Below are 21500 nucleotides of genomic sequence, written 5' to 3' on the forward strand. Positions count from 1 at the left end.
AGCCTTGCGGCCCCATATTTTGTTGGCCCTATACAAATTCAGCAGCTCTGGAGCTGGCCTTATCTTCCACTTCTGCCAGTGGGTTTGGAGAGGAAGGCAGCTCCCTGCCTTTAAATAAATAATAAAATAAATAAAAAAGGAGCCAAACTGTAATATAACCCTCTCCCCACACCAGCTCTTTGGGGCCCACAGAATGTAAGAGGAGCCCACACAATTTGCAGAAGAGCTTTTTAAGAAAAAAAAAACAAAAAAAACAGGAAACAACAAGAATTTGTCTGTGCCTCTGAACTTCAATCTGTAGAAATGCATGTACTTGTAAAATAAAGTAGGAAAAACAGTTCAACCTTCTAAAGAGATTTTTATTCTACATCAGGTAATTACATCTCCTCTCAGCAGGAGTTAAATTTACTCTCTCGGAAAACTAGAGAAGCTCTTCAAATGTGCTCTTGCAAATCCTACAGAAGCTCCATACAAATGAGACAATCACACTTGCAAGAACCAGTCTCCTCCCACTTGGTACAAGAGGTGTTGAAGTCCTAAGGGCCCAATGCAGCTTTGAAATGTACTTTGGCAGCTGCTGCCACACAGAAAATTCAGCAGGTTTCCTCTGCTCTGCAGCCACACAGACTAATCCGTGGCAGGGTGAGGGATATATTTTCCCACTCTGGCAGCCATGATGCAGAAATGGATATAAGAAAAGAGGCCCAAACAGTTGCCCTCTCTACACTCCAGCTCCCCTAACCTTCTCCACACACTCCCATACCAGCTGCTCCCAGTATGATGCACACACACTCTACAAACTTGTCCCCTCCGCCCCGCATCTTCTCTGGAGTGAGATGGGAACGCAGCCTGACAGCAGCTTCCACTTGTTAAACTGCAGTTCTGGTTTCTTAAACTGCATCTAGTCCAGAGGTGTGGGAGGCAGCATGCTGGGGAGACTGGGCTGCAAGAGCAGAGAGCAAGCAGCAGAGCTCCTGGCCCTGCTTTCTCCCATTAAAAGGTTGCATACCTCAGACTCTTAGCTCCACCCCTATGGAATGCCTGTGGTCCTCCCCTTCCTGAGGGATAAAAGACACACTCCTCACCTAGGCTGACATCAAGATTTGGTCCTACAAGCAGGCTCCCAATCCTACGCTCTGTTCACCAGTGCACACTGCATGGTTTCCTGTAGGGTCTAACCCTGCAAGAATGTTCTGCACATTTTAGCCATCATCACTGTAGGCCAAATTATATGCCTAAATTACTGACAGCATGTTATAACAATGCTCAAGCCACTTATCAACGAATCTCAGAAATCAGGGATGGAAAAGATCTGGATATAGGATTATGATATTGTTTGTAAACATAGCCTTATATAACGTGTTCATCTGTCATATGAATGGTAAAGCTCAAGGGTCAAATTCTCACTTCATTCAGCCAGATTACAATTGAAAAGTGTAACCAGTTTGTAATTGTGCAAGGATAGCTAAGGGTAGAACGTGAACCTGATGATTTATTGTTCAGATAGTAACTAAATAGCATGCAATATGCAAAGTCATATTTACAAAGAATAAGGTAAAATACTTCAAATAAAGGTTTTCTATATTCACTGGAAATATCTATTGGTTTGTGCTAGAGATCTACAAACTACTCAAAGAATAAAAATCTGTTAGTGTTATTCACCCCTATATTTATGAAAATGTCCATGATTTTAAACCTTGAAATGCCCATTAAAATCAATAGAGTCACACAGTTAAATCCCCAAATTCTGAAAATGTTTAAATGAACTGGACATTTTATATTTCAACTGAAGTCATCAGGAAAAACACAATTAGTTTTCTGAAGTGGTAATAGGAAAAGAAATTATCAAAAGAAGTACAAGTTAATTTAACAAAACAATCCAACATAAATTATCTTCTAAATTAATCCCTTGTGTAAAACTAATCCTTACATGAGCACGCGCACACACATACACACATCAAAGCATGCATTCAAAATAAATGAAATAAACCAGATAGATAAAAGAATACATATGGATCCATGTGAGATATATTTAGCGCACAAATGAGAAATGACCACTAATGACTTGATTGCTTCTGAATTACCATTTAAATACAAATCCCCCCCATGTAGTCTCAGTTGGATATGACTGATAACACCATTATGAAGTAGGTAAGTATTGTGAGAATTAATTAAACTAACAAATGCTAAGTATCATATTATTATTCACTTCCTGATTTATTTATTACACCATGTTGCTATGCTCTGTTAACAAGCTGCTGTTTCACTTCAGAGGCAGCTGCATTTCACGTCTGGGCAATGTGATTCTAACATGGATCTGACTGTGCCCACTCACACAAGAGTAAGCAATGGAAGGAGAGGGGGTAAGGAACACCCTCATTGTGCCCATGTGCAAAAGCCATCCACAATGGCAGCTTCAGCGCTAGTGCCATCCGTTTTATATTTTCCAAAGGGGACAGAGGGGGTGGAACTCCTCTACCTTCTGCACTTGCCAGCAGAGCTGCCTGGACACGGAATATACTGCACCATCTCCAAGAAGCTCAATCCACCTGAGCTCTCTGGAGCTCCAGGAAGCACTGCATCTGTCGAAGGTAAAGTGCAGCTTGTACCTATCTATGGGGCAATGCACCTCTTCTCTGCCCCTAATACAATCTTTGCCTTAAAGGCGCAATAGAACCAGATATTTATTAGAGAAGTGCTAAAGCTCATTGGAATCCTTTGAAATGGAAGATGATTATAATTATTTTATATGTGTGTAGAATGTCCCTAAGCCTCTAACTGCCAGATGCTGGGACTGGATGACAGAGGATGGATCATTTGATGATTGCCCTGTTCTGTTCATTCCCTTTGAAGCATCTGGCATTGGCCACTGTAAAAGGACAGGATACTGGGCTAGATGGACTATGGCTCTGATCCAGTATGGCTGTTCTTATGTTCTATAATATTATTAACTATTCACCAGTAATTCGCTCACATTTATTATATAATCAAAACAAAATCATTAGTGTACAGTTAAGTTTTCTACATGCATTCAAATTAGGACCTTCACCAAAAAAAATAAATACACACAGAACTTGCCACACTGGATTCAGACCTAAGGTCCATCTAGTTCAGTGTCCTGTGTGACAGGAGCCAACAAGGGATGCTTCTGAGGAAGGTGTAAGAACCATGCAGCAGGCAGATATGGGGTAATCTGCCCCCCACAGTAGGTCTCACCCTAATCTAGATAGTTGGAGATTTTCTCAAGCCCTGAAGCATGAGGTCCAACATTCCTTTCAAAGCTTTTGTTGGCATTAACTATTATAATTCTGAATATTCTTGTTATCCATATCATAGAATCATAGAAGAGTAGGGTTGGAAGAGACCTCAGGAGGTCATCTAGTCCAACCCCCTGAACATGTCCTAGCTCTTTTAGAATCTTGTACTTCTTAGTTTCAACTTCCTGTGGCAATGATTTCCACAGTTTAATCACATGTTGGGTGGAAAAATATTTTCTTTTATCAGTTTTGAATTTGCCACTTTTTTTGTTCTTGTGTTATGAGGCAAGGAGAACTGAAGCTCACAATCTACCTAATCTAGACCATTCACTATTGTATATACTTTTATCATGTCTCTCCTTATTCATCTCTTTTCTGAGGTAAACAACCCTCATCTTTTCAATCTCTCTTCATAGGAGAGTTTTTTCCAGGCTCTATCATTTTTGTTGAACCTCTCTGAACCCCTTTTAGTTCTGCAATATCCTTTTTTGAGATGGAGCAATCAGTACTGCACAGTATTCCAGAGGAGGCCACATCCAGGACTGGATTAATCTATCACTGGGCCCTAGGCAAGTATACACTTCTGGGCCTCTATCTTGTTGGAGAAGGAAGCAGTTTCTCTACCCAGTGCCATTCTCTCTCCTTGGCTCTGTTAGGAATGGCAAAGTGAGTCTCAGCAGTGCATGAGACCTGTTCTGCCCACTCATCCACTCGTGTGGATTTGCCCACGAAGTGAAAGAATTTAATTCACTTGACTGAGCAGCACTGCAACCTGGTGCATGGGGTCACAATGCTGCTCACTAAGTGAGTGAAGTTCTCTCAGTTTACATGCAAATCCATAATTAAATTCATAAATTTCACCCCACCCACCAAATTTGGGCCCTAGGCATGTATCTGATTTTCCTGTGTGTTAATCCAACCCTGGACATCACGGATTTACATCAGCCAACAGGCAGTCTGCGGGCCAAAACCGGACCCCCACACGCTTTTGAACAGACTCCAAAATCTTTTTATTTACTTATTATCATTGGGTTTTTTTTTTTATTATTATTTTCTCTGGAGTCTGGACCTTGACAAAAAATTGACTATTATAATATTCTCCATAGCACTCACCATCCCATTTCTCATGCATCCTAAGATCACACACTAACACTAGGAAAGAAGTAGAGTTAGGAATTCTAGAGGATGGTAACAGATGAAAACATAAAAACATAAGAATGAGCATACTGGGTCAGACCAAAGGACCATCCAGCCCAGTATCCTGTCTGCCAACAGTGGCCAATGCAAGGAGGGAGTGAACCTAACAGGTAATAATCAAGTGATCTCTCTCCAGCCATCCATCTCCACCCTCTGACAAACAGAGGCTAGGGACACCATTCCTTTCCCATCCTGCCTAATAGCCATTAATGGACCTAACCTCCATGAATTTATCTAGTTCTCTTTTAAACCCTGTTATAGTCCTAGCCTTCACAACCTCCTTAAGCAAGGAGTTCCACAAGTTGACTATGTGCTATGTGAAGAAGACCTTCCTTTTATTTGTTTTAAACCTGCTGCCCTTTAATTTCATTTGGTGGCCCATAGTTCTTATATTATGGGAACAAGTAAATAACTTTTCCTTATTCACTTTCTCCACACCACTCATGATTTTATAGACCTCTATCATATCCCCCCTAATCTATTCTTTTCCAAGCTGAAAAGTCCTAGCCTCTTTAATCTCTCCTCATATAGGACCCGTTCCAAATCCCTAATCATTTTAGTTGCCCTTCTCTGAACCTTTTCAAATGTCAGTATATCTTTTTTGAGATGAGGAGACTACATCTGTATGCAGTATTCAAGATATGGGCGTACCATGGATTTATATAAGGGCAGTAAGATGTTCTCCGTCTTATTCTCTATCCCTTTTTTAATGATTCCTAACAGCCCATTTGCTTTTTTGACTGCCACTGCACACTGCGTGGACGTCTTCAGAGAACTATCCATGATGACTCCAAGATCTCTTTCCTGATTAGTTGTAGCTAAATTAGCCCCCCGCATCATATTGTATGTATAGTTGGGGTTATTTTTTCCAAATGTGCAATACTTTACATTTATCCACATTAAATTTCATTTGCCATTTTGTTGCCCAATCACTTAGTTTTGAGAGATCTTTTTGAAGTTCTTCTCAGTCTGCTTTGGTCTTGACTATCTTGAGCAGTTTAGTCAGCAAACTTTGCCCCCTCACTGTTTACCACTTTCTCCAGCTCATTTATGAATAAGTTGAATAGGATTGGTCCTACGACTGACCCTTGGAGAACACCACTAGTTGCCGCTCTCCATTCTGAAAATTTACCATGTATTCTTACCCTTTGTTCCCTGTCTTTTAACCAGTTCTCAGTCCATGAAAGGGTCTTCCCTCTTATCTCATGACAACTTAATTTACATAGGAGCCTTTGGTGAGGGACCTTGTCAAAGGCTTTCTGGAAATCTAAATACACTATGTCCACTGGATCCCCCCTTGTGCACTACTTTGTTGACCCCCTCAAAGAACTCCAATAGATTAGTAAGACATGATCTCTCATTACAGAAACCATGTTGACTTTTGCGCAACAATTTATATTCTTCTATGTGTCTGACAATGTTATTCTTTACTATTGTTTCAACTAATTTGCCCGGTACTGACGTTCGACTTAGAGGGGAGCAGCCTTCAGCCCAGAGAATCTTAGTAGAGCTCCTGGACAGGGCCAGCCTTAAGGAAAACAGTGCCCTGGGCAAGCTTTCTTTGGCGCCTTTTAAGTACTACTCCCTGAGCAGCAGGTGGCGGCTCAGCAGGCAAAGCAGCAGCTGGTGGAGCGGGAGTGGTGCTGCTAGGAGGATGAAGAGGGGATGCATGTGATTGCCTGGCTCCTGCCCCACAGCCGCTTTATCCCCTTACCGCGTCTCCCAGGTGGGCATGGCCCTTCTGCAACCTCGTAACCACAGTGCGCACACATACCCTAACCATGGCACCCTAGGTAGTCGCCCACCCATAAGGCCAGCCCTGCTCCAGGAGGGTTTCCTGACCCTCTAAAGTCCTTAATAATTTCTCCTTGTAGATATTAAGTGGCTTCTGCTAAGCCACTGAAGCCCTTCAGCAGTTCCACTGTCATGCATTTAAAAACTTAAGCTCTTAAAAATGTAAGCGCATGAAAGTTAAGCACTGAAGAGCATAATGGGCTCAGCTAGAAACCACTTTGCTTCTATCACAATTTTTTTAAAGGAATTCAGTCAAGTCAGGGGGTCCCCCTAGACTTCTGTACCTTGAGGTGTTGCAAAGCTGCCTCCTAAACAAATCAGTTCTGCACATTGCAAAGCCAAGCCATCAGAGAGCTTGACCAATTTAGTGCTTCACTGTTTTACGTGCATGAAACTTTTAGTGCTGAATCACTCAATTGGCTGATGTTTACATAAACTGACAGCTTTGCTGCTGGTGATCTGGTTTTAAGGAGGAATGCTTCTTTTTTATTTCATGTTTCAAAATAAATTTTCTTCAAATCTCTGTGCACAAGAGATTAGAGATTTGTAAATGACTGTCAGTTGGTTGGTTTGGCAACTGGTCTCTTTCTGAGTGAAAAGTGGCTGAAAAGTCATTCTCACTTCTAGTGAATTCTATAGTATTTATCCTGTAGTTCTGAAACTTCCCCAGATCATTCTCTTCATACCAGTAGTTTGTTCCTATTAAAAGCTGTAAGGGTGAGGCAAACTAGCAATGAGGCCATGTCAAGGTTCTTTCCCCACTCTGAACTCTAGGGTACAGATGTGGGGACCTGCATGAAAACCTCCTAAGCTTACTTTTACCAGCTTAGGTGAAAACTTCCCCAAGGTACAAATTATTTTACCCTTTGCCCTTGGACTTCCACTGCCACCACCAAACTTTATCTGGGTTTATTGGGAAAATGTTGTTTGGAAACGTCTTTCCCCCCCAAAATCCTCCCAACCCTTGCACCCCACTTCCGGGGAAGGTTTGGTAAAAATCCTCATCAATTTGCATAGGTGACTACAGACCCAAACCCTTGGATCTTAGAACAATGAAAAAAGCATTCCATTCTTGAAAAGAAACATTTTAATAGAAGAAACAGTAAAAAGAATCCCCTCTGTAAAATCAGGATGGTAAATACCTTACAGGGTAATTAGATTCAAAACATAGAGAATCCCTCTAGGCAAAACCTTAAGTTACAAAAAAGACACAGACAGGAATATTCATTCTATTCAGCACAGCTATTTTCTCAGCCATTTAAAGAAATCATAATCTAACACATACCTAGCTGGATTACTTACTAAGTTCTAAGACTCCATTCCTGTTCTGTCCCCAGCAAAAGCATCGCACAGACAGACACAAACCCTTTGCTTTTCTCCCTCCTCCCAGCTTTTGAAAGTATCTTGTCTACTCATTGGTCATTTTGGTCAGGTGCCAGCGAGGTTACCTTTAGCTTCTTAACCCTTTACAGGTGAGAGGATTTTTCCTCTGGCCAGGAGGGATTTTAAAGGATTATTTAAGGAAATTTAAAAGGGATTTTCCCTTTATATTTATGACAGCAACCTTCAACTCTAAGCACTTAACCACATTCCAGAACTACCAGGGAGTTGCGAGAAAAGCTGGGTGAGTCACTGAATCTAGGGGGCCTGCAGAAAGCAGGGAAAGACAGAGGCTCTGATCTAAGACATGCAAGCACTTTTAGCAGCTGGTGGCACTGCAGTGGCCTAATATAAGGGGAATCCTTCTCCAGTAGATATGATAAAGTTAAGTAGAGCAGAGCAGCCTTCCTACACATCCTAGCACCAGGAGGAGAATGGACAGAGAGGACACAGGGAGCCAAGGAAAGGGCAGAGATGTGGGGCTGGATCCCAGTATTGCCAGTCTCAAACATTTGAAAAATCATGAGGGTTTTTTTTTTAAAGTAAATAAAATACATTTGGGTGTGTCTTTTTTAAAAAAAAAATATTTGCCTTCTGCCTCCTGACCCCTTAGGGTGCAATCAGTTCACATTCCCAAGCTTTTCTCTGCAACCACAAGGGCCAGAAACTTGCATTTAAAAAGGGTAAGCCAAGAGTCTCATGCAATCTCTTTATTCTAGCAGCAGGGACTCTAGGGAAAACCCCCATCACAGAAGACCTACAATAAAAAAGCCCAGAAGAGCATTCAGCTGGGGAATGAAGCAGCGGGGTTAGCAATGTGGAACCAGCACTGCCTGCAGTCTAGTCCCAATGAAGAGGCTGGCTGGGGAGCCAGGATAGGGAAATTTACAGGGAAGTAAAACAAGCTGCCCAGGACCATGCAGAGAGTCAGTAGCAGAGCCAGGTTTAACACTCAGAGCTAGCTGATATCTACCCCATTCTCATTCTTCCAGACCACACAGCCTTCTAGCCAAAGTCCCTTGTTGTGCACTTTATGTGTAAACTGTTGTGAGCACACACACACACACACAAAGTAAAGAAAAACTATTTTTCTTTAATAAGTAACAAACTCTTTGGAATGCACGAATACTTTACCTTGGCTATTATAGCGTGAGCTCTTTGAAAAAAATAAAATATGGAAAAAATAAATAATATTAATTTGCATCCATACAGCTGCCTTTCAACTAGAAGAACCGCAGACCTTCAGAATGGAAATTGCCTATTATATCATCTAGTCTAACTTCCTGACAATCAAGGATAAATATCCCAGGGTGCTATATATTATAATACATGCAGGGAGGAATCACTTTACTCCACTTTTAATTTCAGCCACATATGGGTTGGAAAAAGAGATTCTATTCTGTGCTGCGGAAGGAACACATTCTCCAAGTGAAAATAGAATACATAATCTATTTGTCATTCTAACTGTTCATCTTTTAAAGTAACAGGTTAAAAATGAAGGGATTCCCTTCCCCAGGAATTCCTTATGTTCAGAACATAATTTATACCAAATTTTCAGAGTGGAAATGATTTCAGTTTTATACGCTATGCTGCAGAGTAACTTGTCCCCTTTGAGGGCTACAGATAAACTGCACCTCCCTTAACTTGGAAAGTTAGTTTTGTAGTTTGCAAGCAGGTCCCCGTAGAAAGAATTTTAATCATAATTGACTAGAATGACTTATTTTAGTCAAAGCACAGTTTAACAGCACTTACCAGTAAGAGTGGGGTGGGGGCTTTATTCTCTGCAAACATTGTAAGATCCACAAAGAGCTTATTGACATTGTGTCATTGTGAAGTAAGATAGCTCTGCTCTCCAGCAACCACAATGGAAAATAACGTAGGCCTCATCTATGAGGGAATTTGCCCTAGTTTAGTTACAGCTATTATGGCATATCCAAAGTGTAGACAGGCAAGACTGCTATACACTTATGTATGAGCTCAAACTAGATGATCATAATGATCCCTTCTATTTTATAACTGTGATTTTCTGCAGTGCAACTTGACATTGAGAAGAGCTGAACCAGTGCAAACCATTTATTGCAGTTTTGCCTGCCTACATTAGGGGGCCGTACTGGTGAGGCTATCCTGGTGTTTGGTCACCCATGGCTGAAATCCCCTGAACAGGCAAGGCCTCATTTCTGTCTGAATCCTCAAGTAGAGTCAGAGCACGCTGGAGATTAGAATCTGTTCGACTCCTATTCTCTGCTTCAAGAGACAAAATTTTTTCAGTGGTTACAAGATATTCAGGATTTCAGCCTGAATATATGAAAACTTTAGGAGGATAATTATCCCAGAATTTCATGAAACTGTATTTTTTATCCCAAGCAGAAAGTCATGGAACATTCTTCTTGCTTGTGCCCCGTACAGTAGCTATTATTATAACTGGTCTAAGGATTATGTTTGCAATATTGGCACCAAAGGTTCAAATCTCTGCAAGGGTAATACAATCCTTCACTCCTCAGAAGCAGATAATGAGTTTTATACATGGATGAAGATTCTTTGCATGAGATCTTAAACCCCCAAGATTTTCCCATGATGATTTTCATATTAGTAAGGGTTTGCTTAAATTCCTGAGGGCAAAGCCTCGTCTAGATGCATGTCTAAATTCCAATGAACTAACAGCAGTTACTCTACACACCTGTAGGGGAATGAGTCTATACCCCTTAGGTGGACACATTGTATTTTACTTTCAAATCTGTGACGAATTATTTTCTTCTTATTTTAATTCTATTTTCAGTCCTATACTGGATACAAGTAAAGATAAAACTGGAGCAAATGTGAAAACTGTTGCAAAGAATTAGTGTCCTGTGGAATAATAAATTGTATTTTCTATACTATAAAACCTTATTTGACAGAGATAGAGTACAATTGTCTTTTATCAGAGCCCTCTTTAAAGGCAGAAAACTCTATGCTGAAAGTGAAGAACATATAATATCATTTCTAGTAATAATTAATCATAATTTAGGTCATCACCCAATGTAAAAATTAATCTTTTAAAATAAGGCATAGCAATAAATATGGCAGCATAATAGAATAGAATTTAAATTTGAGAGAGATGTACATGTGATTATGCCAGTTTCATGGAGGATAGGTCCATCAATGGCTATTAGTCAAGATGGTCACGGATGCAACACCATGCTCTGGGTGCCCCTAAGCCTCTGACTGCCAGAAGCTGGGAGTAGATGACAGGGGATAGATCACTCAATAATTACCCAGTTCTGTTCATTCCCTTTGAAGCATCTGGCATTGGCCACTGTCAGAAGACACCATGGTCTGACCCAGTATGGCCATTTGTACGTTCGGTTAATTTCCCACAAACCAGATCCTGTTGAAAAAGTGTGCAAATCCACTTACGCGCTGCATTTCTGGAATTTTTTGCCAACTCTTAGAAAATATGGACAAGTCCAATGAGAAAGGATCCTACTGATTTCAAGGACAGTTGGATCAGACCCTGAACAAACATCTTGGGGGGAGGGATAGCTCAGTGGTTTGAGCATTGGCCTGCTAAACCCAGGGTTGTGAGTCCAATCCTTGAGGGGGACATTTAGGGATCTGGGGCAAAAATTGGGGATCAGTCCTGCTTTGAGCAGGGGGTTGGACTAGATGACCTCCTGAGGTCCCTTCCAACCCTGATATTCTATGACTATCTCCTTTTTCAAATTTCTGGACACTTAAAGAACCATCCCACTGATTTCAGTTCAGATGGATAACTACAAAGGGAGTCTCTTCTGTCCATGAACGAGAGAGTTAGGTGCACAACTCCCATTAGAGTTAACAAAAGTTGCCTACAGCTTTGTAGGGACACGGATGAGGGTTGCAAGAGAGCAGAGCTAAGACAAGCCAAGGGCTGATGTGCATGCTGCCTTTGAGGCATCATTCAGTGATATGTAATATGTCGAAGGGAGCGGACTCTGCAGACTGAATTGCCAGCAAACACGGTGCCCAGGGCTTGTGTGTTGATCAGCTGAGTGTGGTTCTCAGTAAACATTATCTTTCACACTCAGCTGCTCAACACAACAAGCCCTGGGCACTGCATTCTTCCCAACCCTTCAGGACCTGCTGCTTTCAGCTGTGTCTGTGGCTGGGTGTCAAATAGCCTCTATTCTTACTTTCCCTATGTCCAGCTCTTCTGAACGCTTGTAAAGCAGTATTCCAGGGTGGCAACAGGAGTATATTGAAATGATAACAATGTTCCATGTGCACACTGTCAGCTTGGGCAGGATAGGCCTGATGACCACCTCTCTCTCATGCCACCTGGATGCTTTGCCCCCTCTGCACACTCCACTTTCCCCCTGCTCACAAAAGCTCACATCAGGGAGGATATAGAGATCTGCTCATGTTGCTTAGCACTGCATACTTTTCTCCAAACTATGTAGAAACCTCTCTGTGCAAGCGAGGCCCAATCTTCCTCTCAATTACTTCAATTAAAAGAATTGGGCCCATGATAAGCTAACTCTGAACACTTGGTTTTCAGACCACCATACTTTTCAACAGCCTGCACCAAAATACATATTCTAGGACATCTTTAGGACTTTAAGCCACAAGGGCCGTATTTTCACTTAACGTCAAGTTCACTTTACACCACTCTGGCAGGGTATAGGATCCTTAAAGAAGGAGTACATTACATTTAGAGCCACCTCAAGGCTCCTTTATATGAATAAAGTGGTTGTAGGGTGAATGAGAAATGTTTTCTAATAATCTGACCCAGACAGAATCCTCGAAAGGGAACTTTTTAAACAGGTATTTTAGAGGCGAGCTCAATCAGGTGATCTAAAAGTGCAAGAAATTGTTTCTTTTCAGTCCTTTGGAAGAAAAACTCCAGAATTGGACAAAGTAGGATGGATTGAATTACATTTTAGAACACTGAAAATAAGTGTAAAAAACAAATCTTTCTAACTTTTGCAGAAAGTGATACTTATGCAATGGCAGCCTTCAACTAGACAGCAACATCTCACAGACTACAAGTGATACAAAATTCAGTAGCCAATTCTCTGTATATCTTAGCACAAAATAGCTCATGTTGTTCACGAATGCATTTCTTTCCAGTTGCGTTTCATTTTCCTTTGGCAATTAAGTACTTTTCTACTCACTCTGTCTGTTACATATTTAACAAGAGTTGGCAAGAGCCAACAACTGCATTGTTTCGGAGGGACATAATAGTGTGTTATGCTTTCATCTCTTCTTTCATTCTGGTGCTCTGCATATCACAGCTTTTTCACACCAAGATGCAATAGATTCTCTCTCTCCTGCACCCTGGATGCTCTGTCTCTCATTCAGCACCTTTGCCCCTTGGATGCTCCTTCTCTGTCTGCTCCTCTTCTCCTTGGATGGTCCCTTGCACTCAGCTCTCATGCTCTATTTTTATATTCTTTGTAGCCTGTGCTACCTCCTGATCGAAACAGCATCACAACAGGGATTCCTCTGCATGCCACAGCAATACACACAAATATTCCTTTTCTCCATCAGTGAAAACTACAAAATAAATACTACTCTGCATCTGAACCGTTGCCATCTTGGCACTAACATGTGGAGCATAACACTAAGGCTAAATGCAAAAATTGAAAGATCTGTGGTGTCTTTCAACTTTGAAAGCATTTAATACAGGGGAGAAAAGTGCTGCAGAATTCACTCTGGAAATGATGACACTCAGTTGTTTCCCAATATATGTGATCCTTCAGATTTAACTGCCTGAATTAAATTGACATTGCCCTCCTCTCACCTGTTTTATATCAGTGTAACCCAATTAACTTCAGTATAAATACTCCTGATTTACAACAGTGTATGGGTGAAGAAAACTGGGTGTGAAGTATTAAACATAAGGGTGACTTGACAGACTGTAAGACCGGTACTCTGCTGAACACAGCACTACATCTGTAGTTGTGCTGTTATGTTATTATCACTGAAAAGACTTTCAACAAAAAAAAAAACAAATTCAAATCATAATATCTTGGACAGATTATTTCTAGAAGAGATTGGGCCTGATTCTCCTGTCACTTACATAGCATTTGTGCCACTGTGTCTTTATTAACTTTGTGGAGTTACTCCTGATTTCCACCAGTGTAAGTGAAATCAGAATCAGGCACCATAGATCTGGCACTACCATGCTTGGATGAAATTAAGAAAGGGAAATTTTAGGTAAAAAAATCCATCAGTAAGAGCTTTTGGACTAATCTCCTATGGAAACCAGTTGAAGACCAATTGCTTAGGACATTAAAACTAGACTGGACAAAACCTGCACAATCAGGAATGAATAAACCTGTAATGGCAGGAAGGTGAACTAGATGATTTAACAGGTCTTCCCCAACTCTAGATTATATGATTCTGTGTTTATTCTTCAAACTAATGCAATGATTAACTAAAATTAAGCTGTAAAATGGTAACTGTCTCTTACAGCATCCCACTATAGAAGGTAACAGTCAAAGCTGTGAAAATACAAATGCTAAAGTTATCAGCAATAGTAATACTAGATCTAAAAATACTATACTGAGCTACCTCAGAATATTTTAAATATTGGGTAAAACTTGCTCTAGTTATACTACCTGTATTGCTATTATATTAAATAATTTAATTGTTTTATAATAATGCAAGATAGGCCACCTGGGATGCCTTCTATTAATTTCAGCATTACAGGATCAGATTCCCCCTGGGGAGGGAAAAATCAATATACGAGAAAACTCTACACTGAAACTGCAAAACTGTTAACTATGTAACGCACTAAACTTTCCTTCTACCCAATCCAAGTCCTAATGAACAAAAAGAAGTACTGTACCTCACAAGCAAAGCATCTCAGTGCCTCAATAATATAATATTAGACAGGTAGATAATTTCCAATGCTGGATAACAGAATACAAGAAGGCTTAGTGATTGCCACATTATTCAACAGATATTATCTGATTATAGATGAACATACTAGTTGTTAAAATTAGAAATTGATACCTTAATACGTTAGAGTAATTTATGTCTCTAAGAACAAAATATTCAACTGCAGCTGGAAATTTTCTGATCCTTATATATATGGTTATGGGAGCTCACCATACACATGTTATATGGGAGAAAAAATATTTTACATATAACAACTTAACACTGGAAATGTTTGTGTCACTAATTTTACAGTCTTCCAAAGCAACAGAATTGTATATAGCAGGTTCTATCCAAATTCAAAATTAATGTTAACGGTCACAGTATTTTAACATTCTTCCTTAATTCTCAGATGTAGACATGTTTATTCAAGTAATCATCAACAAAGCATTTTTAAGAGACTGGGGTCTTCAAACTGCAACCATCTCAATGAATGCTAGAACTCAAGGCAAATCTGTCAGTCAAGTTGTTTTTACAACAGAAAGCTCAAAACTTTTTACCCCATTCAATAAGGAAAAAACCTACATGTGAAAGGAGTTCACATCTATTCGGGACAGGAAAAAATATGTACGGCAAGCACTATGTACATTTTGGGTGAAGCAGGAATGTCTTAGAAAAATATAATACACTATCAGCAATTAGTTACAATTATTAATCATAATTAGTACTTGTTTTTAAATAATTTATTTTAAAAATACCATAGGCTTACTATTTTGAACAGGCTTTTTGCAGGAAGGGAATTCAAGCTGAAACTACAAACATGACTAATAGGATAGCTGAGGGTATTTTTATCTTCCAGCCCAGTTATAAACATTTTATTTTGAATAGGAGTTCTTTAAACCTGGTTTAAGTTGCTTAAAATAAACAGACTAAAACTCCATGACAAGGAGGTACTGCAATTATGCTAAGTAATATGAAAATCTCTATGAACTATAACTGGAAGAAAGTTAAACATTTACCAACAAAAATAAATATTAATTTTAATCAAAATAACTAAATCATTGCTTATACCAAAAACAAGTTCAGTTTTTTTATTTAAAAACATTTTATTATGCACTAGTAAACACAGATGGTATGCAATTTTAATTATGATTCTATATTTGTTTGCTATTTATACTATGTAATAGTTCAAAGACACTGAATCTTTCCCAATCTCGGTTCATGCTACTTGGGAAATGCCCTATTTTTATGGCTAGTAAAACAGCTGCAGCTTAGCACATCTTAAAGGTAACATGGGTTGATTTTTCCATATCCCTTCCCGTACTAGAAAAGTATGAAAAAGGAAGATAAGCAACAGCCCATTTTAAATGATCTATGCTGAGTGGCTTGCACAGGTTAATAACTCCTCATTCTCCTCTCAGCCAAACTAGATTCCCAGCAGCAGCTCTTGGAGCGCTGGGCATTTTAAATAGGGGCTGTGCAGTAAGTAAATGAGATTCCCCCAGTGGCGCCAATTTGGGGGTGGGGGGGAGGGAAAGGTGCCACACACACACCCAAAAGGTTTTTGCACTTGCTTAAAGTTCCATAGGCCACTGAGCTAGGGGAGTCTACTCAATGGTCCTCTACTAAATGTAGGGATGCTTCTAAATCAGAACAACTGGTGCTGGAGTGGTCCAGAGCAGGGCACCAGCTGCGTGGTTGCCACACCAGTGAAATTTCACCCGGCTGGGCCACATTGCAGCGAGCGGCATTGCGATCTGGTGCAGGCGGTTGCAGTGCCACTGAAATTTGGCCTGGCTGCCCCTCCCTCCAGACAGTGGAGCAGCCAGGCCAAAAGTGTTGCGACCTGGTGCAAGAGAAGCCTCTTCGGTAGGGCAGACTCCACTCAAAGCCACACCGGCTCGTGCACTGTGTGGGGAAGAGAGACGGGAGACTCCCGGGGTGAGGACGACCCAGGTCCCTGCGAGAGGAGAGGGGGGACTGGGATTTCCCCCCTGCCAAGAAGTATCTGTATTGGGCCACTGCCCAAGAGCAGCATCCGAGGGTGCTCAAAAGGTCTGACAAGAAGTGGGCTAGACACGGTCTACAGCGGAAACACAGGCGAGGGGAGAGAGTGAGCGACTGCCGGGCCCCACCCCGTCCCGCAGACCCCTGCCCAGAGGGCAGGAGGGCTCCGCAAGTGGCTCCAGGAGCGGAAGAAAGCAGGGCGGCGCGTGCACAAAGGGGGCTGGGGACAAGGCACCTGAGCCCGCCCGGCTCGCGGCTGCGGGAAACCCAGCAGGGCTGCACAAGAGCGGGCGCTGCAGCCCGCGAGCATCGGCGCTCACCCCGCCTTCCCCGCGCCCGGCTGGCGCAGAGGGACCCGGGGGTCCGGGCAGTGAGGCCAGGGCAGAGCCCGGGAGGGTGGGGGTGTCGGGGAGAATGGCAGGGGGGGTTAGGTTCCCGCGCAGGGGCACTGGGGGGATACAGGTCGGGGCAGGGAGGAGGGGATGAGACAGGGCAGAGGGGGCCAGGCACAGTGGGGTATATGGACAGGACTGCGGGGGCACATCGAGGAGGATGCGGGGAGGCTGTAGGGGGCCGGCCAGAGGGGGGGGCTATAGGGGTAGATTCTGCGGGGGGGGGGGCGGGATATGAGCCAGAGGAGGGCTATAGGAGCAGGATGCTGATGCAGGGAGGATTATAGGGGTCCGGGCCAGGGGTGGGGGAAGGGAAACAGGGGTCGATTCTGGCTGGGGCTGTAGGGGAGGAGACACGAGTCCCGGCGGGGAAGCGTTGGGGGCTGGGGCGGGGGGGAGTGCTCCAGCCTGACTCCCTCACCAAGGGGCAGGCAGGAGATCTGCTGGGGGAGCCCCTCGCCCCCGGGCAGCCGCCAGCCCCGGGGAGCGACACGTCGCCTGCCCCCGCCCGGGCTACGTACTGTGGGAGCCGTCAGGCGGCTGATGCTCTCCCCGAGCGAGTCCAGGTTGACCCGTCTCCTGCGCGGAGCCCTCCTGGCGGCGGCGGCGGCGGCGAGCGGGTCCTGCGGCCCGGGCGGGCTCCGGCTGCCGTTCCAGCAGAGCCTGGACAGGGGGCATTCGCCCTCCTCCTCCGGGCTGGTCTCCAGGTAGTCCGAGCCCAGCGAGCTGAAGGACTCCGAGGAGATCTTCCGGCGGGCCATGCTGCTGCGGGCGCCGGGCGAGCATCAGATGTGCAGGGGCAGCGCGGCGGGGCTGCGGCGGGGACCCGGGGGGCGGCTCATGGCTGGAAGTTCATGCCCCTGCCCGGGTGCCCGCGGCCGCGGGGAGCGGGTCCGTGCTGCAGCCCCGGGCCCGGCTCCGCGCCTCCCGCGCCCTGGCCAGGGGGTGCCGCGGGCTCCGCCGGGCTGGGCGGTTTTAAAGCAGATGCCGCCGCAGCCGCCGCCGCCTCCTCGGCTCCTGCCTCCCTCCCGCGCCCCCGCCCCCCGGAACCACGTGGGGTTGGGAGGCTTCGCCTCGCCTGTCGCCGCAGCTCGGGAGCCGCCAGGGCACTTTCCCGGGACTTCTCCCGGGCACCCCCCGGAGAGAACTGCCGCCCACCCCCCTGGGCGTGCGATGGCCTGGGCTGTCAGTCCCGTCCCCCACCCCGGCGCGTCCGATGGCCCCCGGGCTGTCAGTCCCCTCCCGCCCCCGCATGCGATGGCCGCCGGGCTGTCAGCCCTCGCGCTCCTGGGCAGGGGGAGCCGGGGACTTGCCCCTGCCCCCGTGGCCTGCCTGCGGTGCCCAGCCGGAAGGAACTGCCCCTGCTCTGCCAGTGGCCCCCAGCGCCCATTGCACGGCCCCCAGCGCTTGGCTCGGGCTCCCCTCCCTGGGCGGACAATCCCCGGGTCTCCCAACTCCCCCCTCCAGACAGTGCCCTGGGCTGCATCCCTCCCATACACACACATCCCACGGGCTGGGCCCGGTTCTGAATCGGGACGGGATGGGGCGCCCTGCATCTGGATGGGCTTCCTCAGGTGTCTCGTCTGTCCCCCAAAGTTTCAGACTCCTCCTCTCCTCTTGCCCTTGATCAGGAGGCTAAGCCAGGCCAGGGCTCCCTTCTGCCCAGAGTAGAAGGAATTGCCCCCTGGCTGGCAGGAGCACAAACCAGCGGCTAAGGAGACGTGATGCTGGATCCCACTTTCGGACCTTATGATCTTCAATCCTTAACTCTGTCCTATGAACAAATGCACCAAACTGAGAAAAAGCTCGGGAATACAGAGCTGGGGCAATTGTTTCACCACTGACCCGCTGGGTATCCCACAAGGGCAAGACTTCTACAGTGCTGTTACTGCATTGATTGCAATGATTTTATCCCTGGTTTATATTGAGAATGACAGCGAAGAATCAGGCCCCATGTGCGTTGTGCTTGGTGTGAGCAGAGCAATTCTAATGAATCACAGCATCTCTTCCTCTACTTGTTTGGTCACCTGCCCTCCTGGGTGGCGTTTCATTGTTTTGATTTAAAGTGGTTAAATACTACTAACACACGGTGTACAGCTATGCCACAGATTTATCATAAAGATATAGTGAAAGCAAGTGCCTTCTGCAGCCATGGCAGGAAATAGTTTACATGCTGTAATAAACAAATTCAGTACATTTCAGAGAAGAGACTTACTAGAGGCTGCAAAAATTAGTTTAGTTTAGATCACACATCCAGCAATTGGGCATGTCAGTTTCTCCTGTCTTCTTATTTTGCCTTTCTTGGAAACTCTAGTTACAGTGTTTATTTACTTATTTTTCAAATGCTCTCCCCCCCCCCCCCCCCCCCCCCCGGCCCGCCGTCAGTACTGGACAGCTCCATTTCTTGTAAGTAAGATGTTTTCAGCTCTGCAACTATAATTACTGCTAAAGAAGCGGAATTCTGTTGTTACTTATCTTGCTAGTTGTTTGCTCCCAAAATAAGAACTTTTTGAATGTCATTCAGAAAGCTAAGAATTATGTAAAGACTTTAAAAAAATGTACTTTGTCATCAACTCTATTCAGTACAACAGTTCATTATGCCGCTTTTGTACTAGCATCACATCCACTAGCATCAATTATTTATCCAAGAAATCCCATGCAGAAATAAAATGCAGGCCACATAACACCATTCAAATGAACCCTTTTTTTAAAAAGTGCTAAACAGAGTTTTGAGGACACATGACACCTTTGAAGACAGTGAAAGGGAAGCTATCATCATTCCCCCCGCGCTCCAAGCCATGCATTCCCTTTAAAGAAAAGTTAAGCAATTCATGGCAATAGGGCTAACAATTTCGCAAATTTTGCCCAGGCAAAAAGGCTCTTTACAAATATGATGTTAATTTTATTATTTCATGCTACCAACGAATAAGGTAGATTCTTCCGTGTTTGGTTTATCTTTAATGTAATCAAAAATGTTTAGGATGTGTGGTTTTCAGAACTGTATTTTGCGGGCAGGTTTCCTACCTTTCTAGTTGGGTAATGATTAGATATTACTCTCTATATATCACATTCTCATCCTACCAAGTAACATTAAACCTCTGGATAGAGAAGTCCTGATCCAAAGCCCATTGAACAGATTGGAAGGAACAGAGCCATAGACGGCACACATCATAGCATAATGAGCCCAGGTGTCTGATTGGGACAGTGGGGAGAGAAGAAGGATGGGGAAAGGATTACAAAAAACCTGCTTTTAATCAGAATCTTTAAAGATGGGGAAATAGAAAGCGCCAGCCAGGGCATTCCTTTCAGTTTCATCACCAGGGTTTCCCCTGGCTTGACAAGTTTTCATTACAAAGGGTCTAGAAGAGTGGGTATGTGGTGGGAGAGGATATTTTCCCCCAGTGAAACTAGGGAATGGATCCCAGCCAGGCTTCACGTCTTGCACTTAGTGTGCGTTCCTGCCAGAGGCTCAAACTCGGATTAACCAGTGTGCACTCAGGCACTTGCACAGGGCCCCATCTCAGAGAGGCCCCCCAACCACCAAGAAAAAAAAAACAGTTGCAATGCTGTGAGCCCATGTACCAGGTCACAGTACTACCCATTCACATTTGGTCTGAGGATTGGTCCAATTACCTGCCTTGTGGGCAGGTGTCATGTGTGTGCATATGATGCTAGCAGTCCATGGTCCTCAGAGAGGTACACAGATGAGACCGTCAGGGACACAATAGAATGGTCCCACCACAATTTTAGCAGCCTCTGTGCTGTTGAGGAGGATGAAAGTCTCAGGGAAGGAGGACATCAAGCTGGAGCAGAAGGAAACAATCCCATAGTTGGGAACCTCCTTCCAGATCATGTCATGGCATCCTCTTGCATTGAGGGTACCCCTTCTGGCACAGGAACCCCAGTTACTAGGAAGAGCCAGGAAATAATAATGGGGGGTTCAGTTATTAGAAATCTAGATAGTTGGGTTTGTGATGCTCAGGAGAACCACATGGTAAATTGTCTGCCAGATGTGAAGGTTGCAGATCTCATGAGTCATCTAGACAGACTTATGTGTAGTACTGGAGAAGATTCAGTGGTGTGGTACATGTAGGTACCAGTGACATAGGGAAAGGCAGGGGAGAAGTCCTGGAGACCAAATTTAGGCTGCTAGGTGAGAAAATGAAGTCCAGAACCTCCATGCTAGCTTTCTCTGAAATGCTTCCATTTCCATCTGCAGGACCAGGGAGACAGGCAGAACTGCAGGGTCTCAATACATGGACAAGATGATAGTGCAGGAAAGAGGGTTTTAAGTTTATTAGGAACTGGGGAATCTTTTGGGAAAGGAGGAATGGGGGGGCTGCTGGAGAGGTCTGGGGGGCTGCTGCGGGGGACACTGCTCGGGGGTGCCCCGGGAGGCCACTGCTCTGGGGGGGGGGGCGGCTGGGACCAGTGGCATCAGCTGCCAGGGGCTGCTGAGCAGTGGCTGCTCGCACCACCCCCAGGACCACTGCTCAGGGGGTCCCCAGAACCACTGCAGGAGGTCTATAAAATCACAATAGTATGCAGAAAGTGAATAATGAGGTGTTATTTACCCTTTCACATGAAACAAGAACTAAGTGGCACCTGATAAATTAATAGGGAGCAGGTTTAGAAC

General features: G+C 44.3%; 1 protein-coding gene across 2 annotated transcripts in view; it reads right to left on the bottom strand.

Annotated features, from left to right (window-relative positions):
* GUCY1A2 (guanylate cyclase 1 soluble subunit alpha 2) overlaps positions 1–17859 on the bottom strand; it is a 295427-nt gene extending 277568 nt beyond the window's left edge. For both annotated transcript variants that reach the window (XR_006286056.1, XM_037890081.2), the window contains exon 1: positions 17386–17859. Coding sequence is in view for 1 of the 2 variants with exons in the window: in XM_037890081.2 (XP_037746009.1) it covers positions 17386–17625 (240 nt within the window). In the remaining variant the exon portion in view is untranslated. The remainder of the gene's footprint in view (positions 1–17385) is intronic.
* Between the last annotated feature and the right edge of the window lie 3641 nt (positions 17860–21500).

Source organism: Chelonia mydas, chromosome 1, assembly GCF_015237465.2.
Source record: "Chelonia mydas isolate rCheMyd1 chromosome 1, rCheMyd1.pri.v2, whole genome shotgun sequence".
NCBI classification, from domain to species: domain Eukaryota; kingdom Metazoa; phylum Chordata; order Testudines; family Cheloniidae; genus Chelonia; species Chelonia mydas.